The following is a 14,653-nucleotide window of genomic DNA, read 5'->3' on the forward strand; positions in this document are numbered from 1 at the left end:
GGGGGGAAGTCGGAGGGGGAGACGAACCATGAGAGACTATGGACTCTGAGAAACAAACTGAGGGTTCTAGAGGGGAGGTGGGTGGGGGGATGGGTCAGCCTGGTGATGGGTATTAAAGAGGGCACGTACTGCATGGAGCACTGGGTGTTATATGCAAACAATGAATCATGGAACACTACATCAAAAACTAATGATGTATGGTGATTAACATAATAATAAAAAAAAAAGAACCAGAAGTACAACAGTAAGCAAAAAGGAAAAAGTAAATAAATAAAATCTTAAAAAAAAAAACAAAACGGAGACTGCTTTAGGTAGTATGGACATTTTAACAATAGTAATTCTTCCAATCCATGAGCATGGAGTGTCTTTCCATTTGTTTGTGTCATCTTCAAATACTTTCATTAATGTTTTATACTTTTCAAAGTACAGGTCTTTTACCTCCTTGGTTAAGTTTATTCCTAGGTATTTTGTTCTTTTTGGTGCAATTGTAAATGGGATTGTTTTCTTAATTTCTCTTGCTGCTACTTCATTATTAGGTTTTCTGTACATTGATTTTGTATCCTGTGATCTTACTGAATTCATTTATCAGTTCTAGTAATTTGTTGATGGAGTCTTTAGAGTTTTCCATATATATATATATATATATATATGGTCTCATGTCATCTGCAAATAGTGAAAGTTTTACTTCCTCCTCACCAATTTGGATGTCTTTTATTCCTTTTTCTTGCATGATTGCTGTGGCTAGAACTTCCAGTACTATGTTGAATAAAAGTGGTGAGAGTGGACATCATTGTCTTGTTCTTGACCTTATGGGAAAAGCTCTCACTTTTTCACCATTGAGTATGATGTTAGCTGTGGGTTTTTCATACAGAGTCTTTATTATGTTGAGCTCTGTTCCATCTGCAACAACTTTGTTGAGGGTTATTATTATGAATGGATGTTGTACTTTGTCAAATGCTTTTTCTGCATCTAATGAAATGATCATATGGTTTTTATCCTTTCTCTTACTGATGTAATGTATGCCACTGATTGATTTGTGAATACTGAACCACTCTTGCATCCTGGGAATAAATCCCACTTGATTGTGGTAAATTATTTTTTCTAATGTATTGTTGGATTTAATGTGCTAATAATACTTTGTTGATGATTTTTGCATCTATGTTCATCAGAGATATTGGCCTTGTAGTTCTCTTTTTTTGTGGTACCTTTATTTCATTTTGGTATCAGAGTAATGTTGGCTTCATAGAATGAATTTGGAAATTTTTCTTCCTCTTCTATTTTTTGGAAAAGTTTAAGAACAGGTATTAACTCTTCTTTAAATGTTTGGTTAAAATTCACCTGTGAAGCCACCTGGTCCTGGACTGTTGTTTGTTGGGAGTCTTTTGATTACTGATTCAATTTCATTGTTGATAATTAGTCTGTTCAAATATTCTGTTTCTTGCTGGTTCAGTCTGGGGAGATTGTGTGTTCCTAGGAATTTATCCATTTCTTCTAGGTTATCCAATTTGTTGGCATATAATTTTTTGTACCATTCTCTTACAATCCTTTGTATTTCTGTGGTTTTGGTTGTTATTTCTCTTCCATTTATGATTTTGTTTGAGTCCTCTCTCTCTCTCTCTATGAATCTAAAGGTTTGTCAGTTTTGTTGATCTTTTCAGAGAACCAGCTCCTGATTTCATTGATCTGTTCTATATTTTAGTTTCTGTATCATTCATTTCTGCTCTAATCATTATTTCCTTCATTTTCCTGGTTTGGGGATTTGTTCTTTTTCTTGCTCTCTCAGGTGTAAGTTAGGTTGTTTAAGATTTTTCTTGATTCTTGAGGTAGGCCTGTGTTGCTGCTATAAATTTCCTTCTTAGAATGGCTTTTGTGACCATTGTGCTTCCATTTTCATTTGTTTACATGTATCTTTTTTTAATTTCTTCTTTGGGTCGACCAAGAAATCATTCATTGTTTACCAGCATGTTATTTAATCTCCATGTATTTGTGTTCTTTCCAGGTTTTTTCTTGTGGTTGATTTCTACTTTCATAGTGTTGTGTTCAGAAAAGATGCATGGTATAACTTTTTTTAATTTGTTGAGACTTGCTTTGTGACCTAACATGTGATGTATTATGGAGAATGTTCCATGTGCACACTGCTGTTTTAGGATAGAATGTTCTGAATATATCTATTAGATCCATCTGATCCAATGTGTCCTTTAAAGCCACTACTTCCTTCTTGATTTTCTTTTGATCTATCCATTGATGTAAGTGGGGTGTTAAAGTCCCCTATTATTGTATTCCTATCGATTACTTTCTTTGTTCGTTAATAGCTGCTTTATATATTTGGGAGCTCCCATGGCAGGTACATAAATATTTAAAATTGTTATATCCTCTTGTTAGATTTTTCCCTTTATGATTAGGTAGGTCCTTCTTTGTCTCTTGTAACAATGTTTGTTTTAAGGTCTATTTTGTCCAATATTAAGTATTGCTACCCTCCCTTTCTTTTCACGATAACTGTTTTTCCATTCCTTCACTTTCAGTCTCCATGTGTCTTTAGGTCTGAAATGAGTCTCTTCTACACAGCATATATATGGGTCTTGTTTTTTTATCCATTCCATCACCCTTTGTCTTTTGACTGGAGAATTTAGTCCATTTGCATTCATAGTAGTTATTTATAGGTATGTATTTACTGCCATTTTGTTACTTGGTTTTGGTTGTTTTGGAGGTTCTTCTCCATTCCTTTCTTCCCTTGCTCTCCTCTCCCCATAAGTTGGCTTTCTTTAGTGATCTACTTGGATTCCTTTGTCTTTATTTTTGGTATATCTAGAGTGGTTTTTAATTTGTGGTTACCATTAGGTTTGTATACAACATATTCTGCATACAGCAGTCTTTTTTTAAGAATTTTTTTTTTTTAAGATTTATTTATTTGACAGAGAGAGAGAGAGCGAGAGCAGGAACACAAGCAGGGGGAGTGGGAGAGGGAGAAAGGCTTCCTGCCGAGCAGGGAGCCCGATGTGGGGCTCTTTTTTCTTTTTTTTAAAGATTTTATTTGACAGAGAGTGAGACAGCGAGAACAGGAACACAAGAAGGGGGAGTGGGAGAGGGAGAAGCAGGCTTCCCGCCGAGCAGGGAGCCCGATGCAGGGCTCGATCCCAGGATCCTGAGATCATGACCCAAGCCGAAGGCAGACGCTTAATGACTGAGCTGCCCAAGCATCCCATATAGTAGTCTTTATTAAGCTGATGGTCACCTAAGTTTGAACCTATTCTTTACACCGGTCCCTCCCCCCACTCCCATATTTTAGGTCTATGGTGTCATACTTCATTTCCTTTTACTTTGTGAGTGCCTTGACTGGTTTTTACAGATATACTTATTTTCATTTCTTTTGTGCTTCCTACTTTGATTATTCATGGTTTTTGTTTTCCACTAACATTTCTTGTAGTGCTGCTTTCGTGGTCATGAATTCTTTTAACTTTTGTCTGGAAAACACTTTATCTCTCCTTCTATTCTGAATAATAGCCTTACCAGATAGAGTATTTTTGGTTGCAGATATTTTCCTTCAGGCATTTGAATATGTCTGGCCTGCAAAGTTTCTGCTGAAAAATCCACTGGTAGCCTTGAACATAACTTTCTTCTTTTCTCTGGCTGCTTTTAAAATTCTCTATCACCACTTTTTGCCATTGTAATTATTATGTGTCTTGGAATGGACCTTCTTTGGTTGATTTTGTTTGGGGATGTCTGTACCTCCTGGATCTGGATTTCTACTTCCTTCTCCAGATTAAGGAACTTTTCAGCTATTATTTCTTCAAATAAATTTTCTGCCCCCTTTCCTCTCTCCTTTTCCTGGGATCCCTATGAGCAAATGTTATTATGCCTGAGGGGGACACTGAGTTCCCTAAGTTTTCATTTTACAGAATTTGTTTTCCCCTCACCTGCTCAACTTGATTACTTTCCATCACTCTGTCCTCCAGGTTGCTAATCCGTTCTGCTTCCCCTAGTCCGCTACTTGTTCCATTTAGTGTATTTTTAATTTCAATTATCATGTTCTTCATCTCTGATTGGTTCTTTTTCAGTGTTTTCTCTTTGTTAAAGATCTCACTGAAATCTTCCACTGTTTTCTCAAGTCCAGTAAGTATCTTTATGGTGGTTACTTTAAATTCTCTATCAGGCATATTACTTATCTCTGTTTTGCTTAGGTGTCTTGCTATTGTTTTGTCCTGCTCTTTTATTTGGGACACATTCCTCTGTCTCTTCATTTTGTCTAACTTTCTGTGTTTGTTTCTGTTAGGAAATTCAGCTACATATCTTGTCTTGAAAGTAATGGGTGGAGCATGCAGTTTTAACAAGGTGGCACTGGTCCTCTGCCAGAGGAGATGTGTCTCCGTCTCTGAGACCAGGCCAATCCACAAGGCACACACAGGCAGGGTGCACAGTTTTAATAAGACTGGCCACCGCTGCTGGGACTGAGACCCCACAACGTGCACAGTGGAGAGACACAGTGTTGACAAGGTTTGCACTAGTCTTCTGGGGAAGGGGACCCACAGCACCAGGCCTGAGGCAGGCCCCGCTGAAAAGGCTGGGTGCATAATGTAAGCAAGCTAGGTAGTGAATGCCAGCTCTAGGCTAGCTCCTGCAGGTATCTGAGTGTTTATGCTGGAGGGCGGGGGAGAGGGGGGTAAGGAAGGGGAACGGCACCCACCAGCAACTTTGTTCCTGGTGGAGTCTTCCAGTAATCTCTATCCCTCTGGGACATACTTTGAGATTAGTAAATAAATCTCCCTCCTGTAAGCCCCAGGCCTTTTTCAAAGTGCTGCCACTATGCTCTATCTCTGTAGGCTGTTTCTTGTGCGGTGGGGGTGGGAACTCAGTTTTCTATAGCCCTCAAGGCTCTCCCGGAACTGAACCTGCTTTTTTAAAGTTCTAGGCTGTAAGTCACACTGGTTGTAAGAATTCATGAAATTTAGCCCCTCTGTTTTTCAAAGCCACATTTGCATGCAGGCTCACAGTATGACAGTCTGTTTCTCTCCCCTCTCCATGCTTGCAGGTCCCTCCCACCAGTGGACAGACCCATGGTCCGTTTTGCTCCCCACTGCATCTCCACCCTTCCTATCCTCTTTGATGTGGACTCTTCTCTACATTTTGTTGTGGAGTCTGTTCTGCCAGTCTTTGAGTCATTCTCTGGGTTATTTACCCTGATGTGAGTGTTATGTAGTTGTATCTGTGAGATGAGGTGAGTGTAGGGTCTTCCTGCTCTGTCATCTCCCCCCGAAGTCCCTGAGCATTAACTTTTAACAGGACTATGTAAGTAAGTAGTTATGTTTGCTATCACAGAAAAACTGCTAAAAAGACTTTACTGGAAGTTGAGATGGGGGAGGTAAAAATAAGCAAAATGAAAACAGTCTCAAAGTTGTGTTTTAATAAATAGTTCCATAGTCTACTGCTGGAAGTGTGCCCAGAATTCTCCTATCAGGGACTGACACTACACAGAGCTGAAAACTGAAGTCCATACAGAAGAACTTAGGCTCTAAGTCCCAGGGGCCTGTTCCATGATGTTTTCCACTAAAATATTTTTGTAAGTACAAAATCTTTTCCATTGGTTTTCTAGGAGTGACTACAATAATAAAATAATTTCTCCAGGTCAAAAAACTGAAAATCAACAAGAATCACCAACATGTAAAGCCCAGCAAAAAGAAATGAAGAGTGTTTCATTTCCAGGAAGACAAGGTCCTTGCAAGAACTCATGAAGTACCTTCAGTCTATCTGGGATTAAGATGTTTAGATGGGTGATCCAACTGACTAACTCTCCCTCAGCAAGATGCATCCTCACCTTTATGTCTTAACTTGGGCTCTAAAATATAGGGTAAGTACTCATGAATAACACCACCACTAAAAGACACATATTAATGCACGGGATTTTGCAGAGCTAAGATATCACAAGTGATTAAAAAGAAAATTTTTAAAAATCATACAATAATTCGTTATTATCCTGAAAGGGTGGCCTGTAACAATTTTTAAAACCGCCTTCAGGTGCCACAAAACACATGAACAAGGCTGACTGTGGGCACGTGGACGTGTGCACTCCAGTGTGGAGATGTGGTGAGCTGACCTGCCACGGTCCTCCGGTGCTCTGCCAGGGTGTACACCTCCTGCAGCGCCCTCCTCTGGTCCTCACTGAGCGGTGCCATGAGGAGCTGGTACCAGGCAGCATCCCGATTCTGCACGGCTGTTGCATGGGGGGGTGGGGCGGGGGAGGCGGGTGTAGAAGAAGAAAGAGTCTAGTGACATGACAATAAAAGTACGATGGGATGACTGCAGACAGTAAGAGACAAAGAGTACACCACCATAACAAACACAAGGTGGTAAAACTTAACTCCAGCAAAGGATTATTTTTGTAAACCCACAGTTTACAAAACAAAAATACGCACTCTGTATCCAACCACGTGGGACTATCAGAGGATGGTTAACACATTGCCAATCTCTGCTTCACCCAGGTCTCTGTCTCCTTCGCCATTCTCTTCCTCCTGAGGGTTTACTAACTATGCTCCCTAAATTCCAGATCTTGGCACACACCTCTACTCAGGTGCTGCCATTTTCCTCCAGCTTCTCAGAGTACCTGCAGCTTCAATACTGCTCCCACACCAAGAACTCAAATTGGTGCTTTAGGCAAAACCAGCCCCTAAGCCTCCCAGGTTTTTCCATGTGGACAGCTTACCACAAACTCAACACAACTAAAACCAAATTTAACATCTAAACCAACTTCTAACTGAAGGAAATTAAGATAGACTTTAGAGAAAATATCTGAAGAGTTAGGGAGTAAAGACATACTTAGCAGAGCTTGTGTAAAAAACTGATATTCATCCACACTGTTGTCAAGGTCAAGTGGAGTGCTGAATCCCTCAAGGGCAGTTTCTTCCAATACTTCTTCATCCCAGTCATCATCATCCTCCTCCTCTTCACCTCTTCCGTTATTTGACTGCATTGCTTGAGCGATTACGTTTGTCTCCTCTTCATCACTTGAAATCTCCTCTGTGAATCCATTAATTATTTAAGAGGAATGAAAACACAAAAGGACAAAACATTCTGGAAATGGAAAAATTGCCACCTATTTTTACATGAAATTCTAAAAATAAACCTTTATCGTAGTTTGCTTAATTGAAAATGACTTTATCCTCCTCACTAAAAACAATTTCCAAGTATCCCTAAATCTAAAGTCTGCTGGACATTACTACTGTTTTGCTATGGCTGCCTCATACTCTTTAATACAAAAATGCTATTTAATCACAGAGTCCCAAATTGACTTTTCTGTCAAAAAAAAAAAAAAGACAAGTGTATGGTCAGTGCATGTGTTTTAAATAACAATGACCTCCCATTGAGAATCTGGTCTCTTTTTATTTTTTTTAAGATTTTATTTATTTGACAAAGAGAGACACAGCGAGAGAGGGAACATAAGCAGGGGGAGTGGGAGAGGGAGAAGCAGGCTTCCCCCTGAGCAGGGAGCCTGATGCGGGGCTCAATCCCAGGACCCTGGGATCATGACCTGAGCCGAAGGCAGACACTTAACGACTGAGCCACCCAGGCGCCCCAAGAATGTTATGGTCTCTTAACAGTTACCTAAATTGATGATTATGAACTGCTTAGAAGTGCTCAAATGAGATCATTTCTGCTAACAGAAACAGAAAAATACAGAAATAAAGAAAAATTAGCTACATGTGGGGTGCAAAGTTGAAAGCTGAATTATATATCATCATGGATTGTTTTATTTTCAGTGCCAATCTGTTTTAAGCAGTTAGCCCAGTACTGTAAATAACCAGAAGACAGTAAATGCAGAACAAAATCAACCTAAGAGGGAAAGACCTAGAGTAAACCCAAACTAGGCAATATTACTCCAAAAACAGTTCTATAAAACATACCACACTGAAGCACCTGAATTAAACTGTGAAGCAGTTTAGGGGTAAGGCAAGAAACCCTAGTTTTGATCATTATGTATGTATGTATATATATATATGGCAAAGGTATAATTACAAAGAGAGCAAGAAATACCTTTCCTAATTAATCATTCTATACTTCAGTGGAAATTTAACAGGAAAATCTGGGAAAGTACTAGAAAATTTTTTCTCAAGTCAGTCATATTAGTTATAAACCAACAGTTTACAAAACAAAAAATTAGAACATTATAACATTCTGAAAAAAGGAATTCTGTAATTGTTGGCCTACACTTAGCAAAAAACAAAACCCTTCTAATAAAGAAGCATTACTGCAAAAGTTCTACGTGGTATTCAGAAAAACAAATTTTTTTTGTTTGAGCCTGGGTGGCTCAGTTGGTTAAGTGTCCGACTCTTGATTTCAGTTCAGGTCATGATCTCAGGGTTGAGAGACTGAGCCCCACATCAGGCTCCACGCTGGGCAAGGAGCCTGCTTACAATTTTCCCTCTACCTCTGCCCCTCCCCCCAGCACACATGCACATGCTCTCTCTCTTTTAAATTTTATTTTGAGAGAGAGAAAGAAAGAAAAATTAGATCAGAAGATGTGCTCAGTTTTAGGGGTTAGGGAATGGTACCATTCCTTGTACATGAACAAACCAGGATGATGCCAATTAAATGTAAAGTATTTTAAATCTACAGTCACCAAAATCATAGAATTTAGCATCAAAAATAAAGATGTATGTTTTCCATGATAAGTTCTGATTTTTCTCATTTAAAGAAATGTCTGTTTTTAACCAGAAGAGGAAAAACTCCATTTGGTGTTGGATAATGTTACTTCCTGGGCCCAAGTAAGTAGTTTTTTGCAGTATCATTAAATAAAATAAAGATCTAATATCCTTGACTCTAACAATCTTATTCTGACTCTCAGTTAAGCAAATAACCCTCATTTGTATACTTTATTCTAAATTTATTAATACATAAACCGTAAGCATCTCCCAAATATAGTTTAAGAACCATTAAAAAAAAAAACATATCCAGCACTCTCTCTTAATCTGCTAGGCTGACACTTCTGCTCTTAACTAATGGTTCATTTAATTCATGTTGCTGATTTCACTGACACTGTCGGCACAAACAAGAAAATGAAATAACTGGTTGCTAACTTATGATCAAAACCATCTGATTCTGTTATAAATGCATCTGTATTTCCCAGGGTGTAACAACATTAAGTTCAATAATTACTTACATGTCAGAAAGTGAACAAATCTAAATTTACATCACAGGAGATGTAAACCCACCCCAAAGTATTTGTTAAATGTGCAACAAGCCAAATGTAACTCTGTTTAATGACTCCAAATAGACTAAAATTAAAAAAAAAAAAATGCACGCTCAAATCAAAATCAATTCTAGCACTCATTGCAATTAGAAGACTTTACCGTTTTCTTCCATATCAGCCTTCTCCACTTTTGAGCGATCTTCGCGGTTTACCAGTTGCCTGGTAGCACAGACCTGCTTCAAGCCAAGGAAAAGGAAAAGAATTGAGGGTACAATCTGTCCCACTACGGCATCTACTGCAGGAGGTCGATTTTGCAGTTCCAAAAGGATACTCAGTCCTATTATACACATCTTCCGGTCATGATGCCTACAAATTACAAAGAAAAAAAGTGCTCATGAGAAATGAGGATAGGGGAAGAAACTACAAGAAAAAATGGCCAAGGTAATATTTTAGGGTTCATTCAATAGAATTATACAGAGGTATCCCCCCCTTTTGTACCATATGAAATCCTACATAAATCAAGTTTTGTAAAAACCAATTATCATCAAAGCACTACAGAAGTCTGTAATTAATATGGTGAATCTTGATATAATATCAATTTATGATTGATATGAATGCTATATCTGGGCCTTGGCATACAAGTTCTATTAAAGCAATACCTGTATTTGACAGCATGAAATTCCTAACCAACGGGAAAAAGGAAAAATTTAGACTCTGTCTTCTGCATTAGATTGGTCTACAAGGTTTCTTAACATATATACTGTACGAAAACTGCAGGTGCCAAAAGCTATTCAGAAACTCAGCATATAATAAGGTGAACTTGATGGCTCTAACTAAATCCATTAAATGTTCTCTGCTTTAACATAGGATAAGAAAAATCTGATTCTGAAGGAAAAAAGTTTGACCAGTATACATTATATACATTTTTCTGTTTCTTCTAAGTGGTTTAAAAATATTAAGAATGGCAAGACTACTGTATTTGGTATAACACTCCCAGTAAGCCATCGTTAGAGCTGAAATTCTAGCATAACAGTCACGAAGAGGTGTTCAGTCACTGGAGGAGGGCATGTACCTACTACTTGGCATCTCACTTTTCCTAAGTTCAAAAACAAACTAGGAGAGTACTTCACATAAAGACACACTCTCCCACTGGGCCAGCACCTGGGCTACAACGAACAATCCTCCTTTCTGACCTCATATTTGAGAACAAGCTCCCGTGAGATCTGCAGGGTTCAATATCCTGGGACAAGACATCTTTACCAAACTGGCATTTTCCTTAGAAACCTGACCCCATTGAGAATGTTTTTGCCTATAGACAATAGTCATGGAACCAGATGGACACTTAATTCTTGTAGCCTCAAGATATACTGCTAGCACATAAGTCAAAAACAAGTAGGGATAGGCTATAACTAATTTTCAGAGACTGCATTCTTTCCAAAAAGTAAATATTATGTTAATACACTAAATATTCTTAAAAATGAAAATTATCTTTCTATATGCTATTATACACTTTTAAAAGTCAACTTTCCAGAAACAGAAATGTAGTGTAAAATCCAAAAGACACATACCCAAGAAAACAATCTGTATCATTCATCCACTGATTTATAAACTGTACAGTTATAGGTCCAGGGTTGTGAGGCAATTGAATTTGTTCTAAAGTATGTAGCAGCAAATCAGGATTGTAGTACAAGGCAGCAATTGCAACCTGAAGACACATGGTACGGAGCTCACTAGTTTTGACTCCTCGGGTTAATCTCTCCAAAACAAGTTGAACAAAGAGTGGAATGCACTAGAGGAAAAAATGAAAAAAAGAGTCAACCATATACACCAGAAACCAGGTAGAGAGTGTCATCAATAAGTAAGATAGTCTTAATGATAATTAAACCTTTGCTTAAATTGTTTTGAGTTATTCAATAAATTCATATTCTCATAAAACCCAGAGATTAAATGGCCAAAAAGAGTCCGAGAGAAGCAGTGTGAGGAAGTCTCCTTCCTCTCTGAGAGCAGATTACAGTTAGTTGAAGATTGTCCCACAAGAGTCCACACTCAAATGATGGCAATAATCCAAATGTAGACTCAGCCACTTCCACATTTAAGGTAAAATGACTAGGTTGGAATTTTTCTTTGTTAAATCAAATTGAATGGGGCACCTGGGTGGCTCAGTTTGTTGGGCGTCCAACTCTTGATTCTGCTCGGGTGGTGGTCTCACAGACATGGGATTGAGCCCTGGTAACACTTCCCAGGATGATCTACAGATTCAGCACAATGCCAGCTGACTTCTTTGCTGAAACTGACAAGCTGATCCTAAATTTCATATGGAAACTCAAGGGACCCAGAACAGCCAAAAGAGTCTTGCAAAAGAACAAAACTGAAAGACTCAAATCCTAATTTCAAAACTTACTACAAAGTTACAATAATAAAGACAGTGTAGTCCTGGATTAAGGATTAAAAAATTAACCAGAATAAGAATCCAGAAATAAATCCTCACATTTATAGTCACATCATCTGACAATGGTGCCAAGACAATTCAATAGGGAAAGAATCGCTTTTTCAATAAATGGTACTGAGAAAACTTTCTATCCACATGCAGAATATTGAATTTAAACCCCTTCCTCATGCCACACAGAAAAACTAACTCAAAATGAATTAAAGACCTAAATGTTACAGCTAAAACTATAAAACTCTTAGAAGAAAAAAGAAGGAAATCTTCGTGGACTCAGATTTAGCAATGGACTCTTAAATATAACACCAACCACAAGCAGCAAAAGAAAAAAAATAAATTGGGCATCATCAAAATTAAAAACTGCTTCAAAGGACACCATTAAGAAAGTGATAAGACAATCCAAAAATTGGGAGAAAATTTTTGCAAACTGTGTATCTGATAATGGACTTGAATTTAGAACCTATAAATAACCTCTATAACTCAATAATAAACAAATAACCCAATTAAAATGGGCAAAGAATCTGAATAGACATTTCTCAAAAAAGATAAGCAAATGGCCATATGAAAAGATGCTCAACATCATTTACCATCAAGCAAATGCTAATCAAAACAACAAGATACTACTTCACACCTATAAGCATGGCTATAACAAAAAGACAAAGCAAGAGTTGGTGAGGATACAGACAAATTGGAACTCTCATTCAGTGCTAGTAGGAATGGGAAATGATGTGGCTGCTCTGGAGAAATAGTTTGGCAGGTCCTCAAATAGTTAAAAATAGAATTACCACTCGTAGATATATACCAAGAGAAATGAAAACATGTCCACACAAAAATCTGCATACAAATGTTCATAACATTATTCATAATAGCCAAAAAGAGGAAATAATCAGGGGAGCCTGGCTGTTTAGTTGGTAGAGCATGCAACTCTTGATCCAGAGCTAGGCACTTAATTAAAAATAATAGTAGTAATAATTTAAAAAGTGGAAATAATCCAAACGTCCATCAACTGATGAATAGCTAAAATAAATGTGATATATCCACCCAATGGAATATGTAGCAATAAAAAGAAATGAAGTACTAGTATACATGCTCCCACATGGATGAACCTTTAAAACATTATGCTAAGTGAGAAAAGTCATTCACAAAGGACCACATGATTCCATTTATATGAAATGTCTAGAATAGGCAAATCTCTAAAATAAGAAAGTAGAATAATGGTTGCCTAGGCTGGGGGGTGAGTGTTGAGGGGAAATGAGGAATGATTACTACTGGGTGTAGAGTTCTTTGGGGGGTAGTGAGGCAATGCTCTAAAACTGTCGTAATATTTGCATGATTCTGTGAATATACTAAAATCCACTGAAGTATGTACACTGTAAAGGAGTGAACTATACGGTATGTGAATTATAGCTCAATAAAGCTGTTAAAAAAAAAATACATGGAGCAAAAGTTACAGAACTGAAAGAAAAAAGACAATTCAAGTGTTACTTGAACACTTCAACACTTCTCAGTAACTATTATACCATGATTATAGCAAACGTCAAATTAATCTTTGTTAAAAATTTATAGTGCTTTTTAAATCAGTAAAAGAAACTTTTTCTTTTTTGCATAGTATCTTCAATTCTGGTTAAAAAAAGATATCTGAGAATATTTCAACAGAATCCACAAAAAATAAAAGGAAAATGCAAATCTCTGGAAAACCTAGTAAGTAGAATTTACATATTTATCTCCTTCAGGATTTGCTTGATAGCCTCTTAAATTATTACATAGTTTCCTGTTTATTTCTTTCTCAACTAGAAAGCAAGGTGCAATTTTCAAACTGCATGGGTATTTTTCTTTGTCATTTAAATAAAATTTGTTCCAGCAAGCACGAACTACAGGCTATCTTTTTAATTTTCCATCATAATATAAACAAAATGTCATTCAGGTATGTAAATTTTCAATATAAACATCAAGTACAAACTTTCCATACATGTATTACCTGATCAATTCCCTTTCCTTTGCACTGAAGAATGATGACTTCAAGAAGTTTGGCTGCATGACATTCTGCATCTTCTCCTGCATCTCCACATAGTACCTACAATAATTACAATTCAGCTCAGCAGTGAATGGCATTGCATAGAATTTGAGTCTACATGAAGCAAATATCCCATAAAAATTCGGGCATTAGAATCATAGCTTTGCGGCACCTGGGTGGCTCAGTCAGTTAAGTGTCTGCCTTCGGCTCAGGTCATAATCCCAGGGTTCTGGGATCCAACCCTGCATCACAATCATCACAATCACAATAAAGTAAGCTATATGAGTTAATTGTCCAGATAAGTGAAGCTTCCCTTTAAAGGCAACAAAACAATAAAATGAAATCAAAAGAAATTTTAAAAAACCTTCCATTTAAACAATGAAACAAACCCTGTAGTTTTCTGTTTCTTTTGAGTTCATTTTTTCACAATAATAACCATAATTTACTATCACACACCTTTTAATTTCTCCATATGGAATTTATAACTACAAACATCTTCCATGGATGTTATAACCATTTAGGACTGTAAGTATTACCGTACATAAATATAACAGTTTACCAGACCATTCCTCTATTGTCAATTTTGTATTTCTACTATTATAAATAATTCTACAATGCACAGGCTCATACATAAAAATTGGAATATAATTGCCTTACAATAAGGTTCCCAGAAAAGAGATTCATAGAGTAGAGCCATGCTTATATTGGAAATAAGAAAATACGGAAAACTTAATAAGAGTTCAAACATGAGCTATAAGAAAAAGAACAGACTTAACCTGAAGAGGAGACAGAAATTAAAAATACAGACAGAAAGAGGTAACAGAGAGAAACAAAAGACAGACTCATTGAATAAAGACAACAAAGTGGACAACTTTTGTCAAAATTATTCTTAAAAAGCACAGAGCAAAATTATAAAAATATTAGAAATGAAAAAGGCATAAATACAGGTAAAGGAGAGATTAAAATAAGCAAATACTATGGAGAACATTATATTCCTTATATATTTGAAAGCTCAGAT

The 14,653-nt window shown here is 37.1% G+C and overlaps 1 protein-coding gene across 1 annotated transcript in view; it reads right to left on the reverse strand.

Annotated features, from left to right (window-relative positions):
* Nucleotides 1–14,653, reverse strand: part of IPO8 (importin 8) — a 65,556-nt gene that overhangs the window by 4,183 nt on the left and 46,720 nt on the right. The window contains exons 20-24 of the mRNA XM_032432645.1: nt 13,600–13,695; nt 10,747–10,967; nt 9,339–9,544; nt 6,808–7,008; nt 6,089–6,205 (exon numbers count right to left, since the gene is read on the reverse strand). Of these exons, the coding sequence (XP_032288536.1) occupies nt 6,089–6,205; nt 6,808–7,008; nt 9,339–9,544; nt 10,747–10,967; nt 13,600–13,695 (841 nt within the window). The remainder of the gene's footprint in view (nt 1–6,088; nt 6,206–6,807; nt 7,009–9,338; nt 9,545–10,746; nt 10,968–13,599; nt 13,696–14,653) is intronic.

This window comes from Phoca vitulina, unplaced genomic scaffold (assembly GCF_004348235.1).
Source record: "Phoca vitulina isolate PV1807 unplaced genomic scaffold, GSC_HSeal_1.0 scaffold49, whole genome shotgun sequence".
Taxonomy (NCBI): domain Eukaryota; kingdom Metazoa; phylum Chordata; class Mammalia; order Carnivora; family Phocidae; genus Phoca; species Phoca vitulina.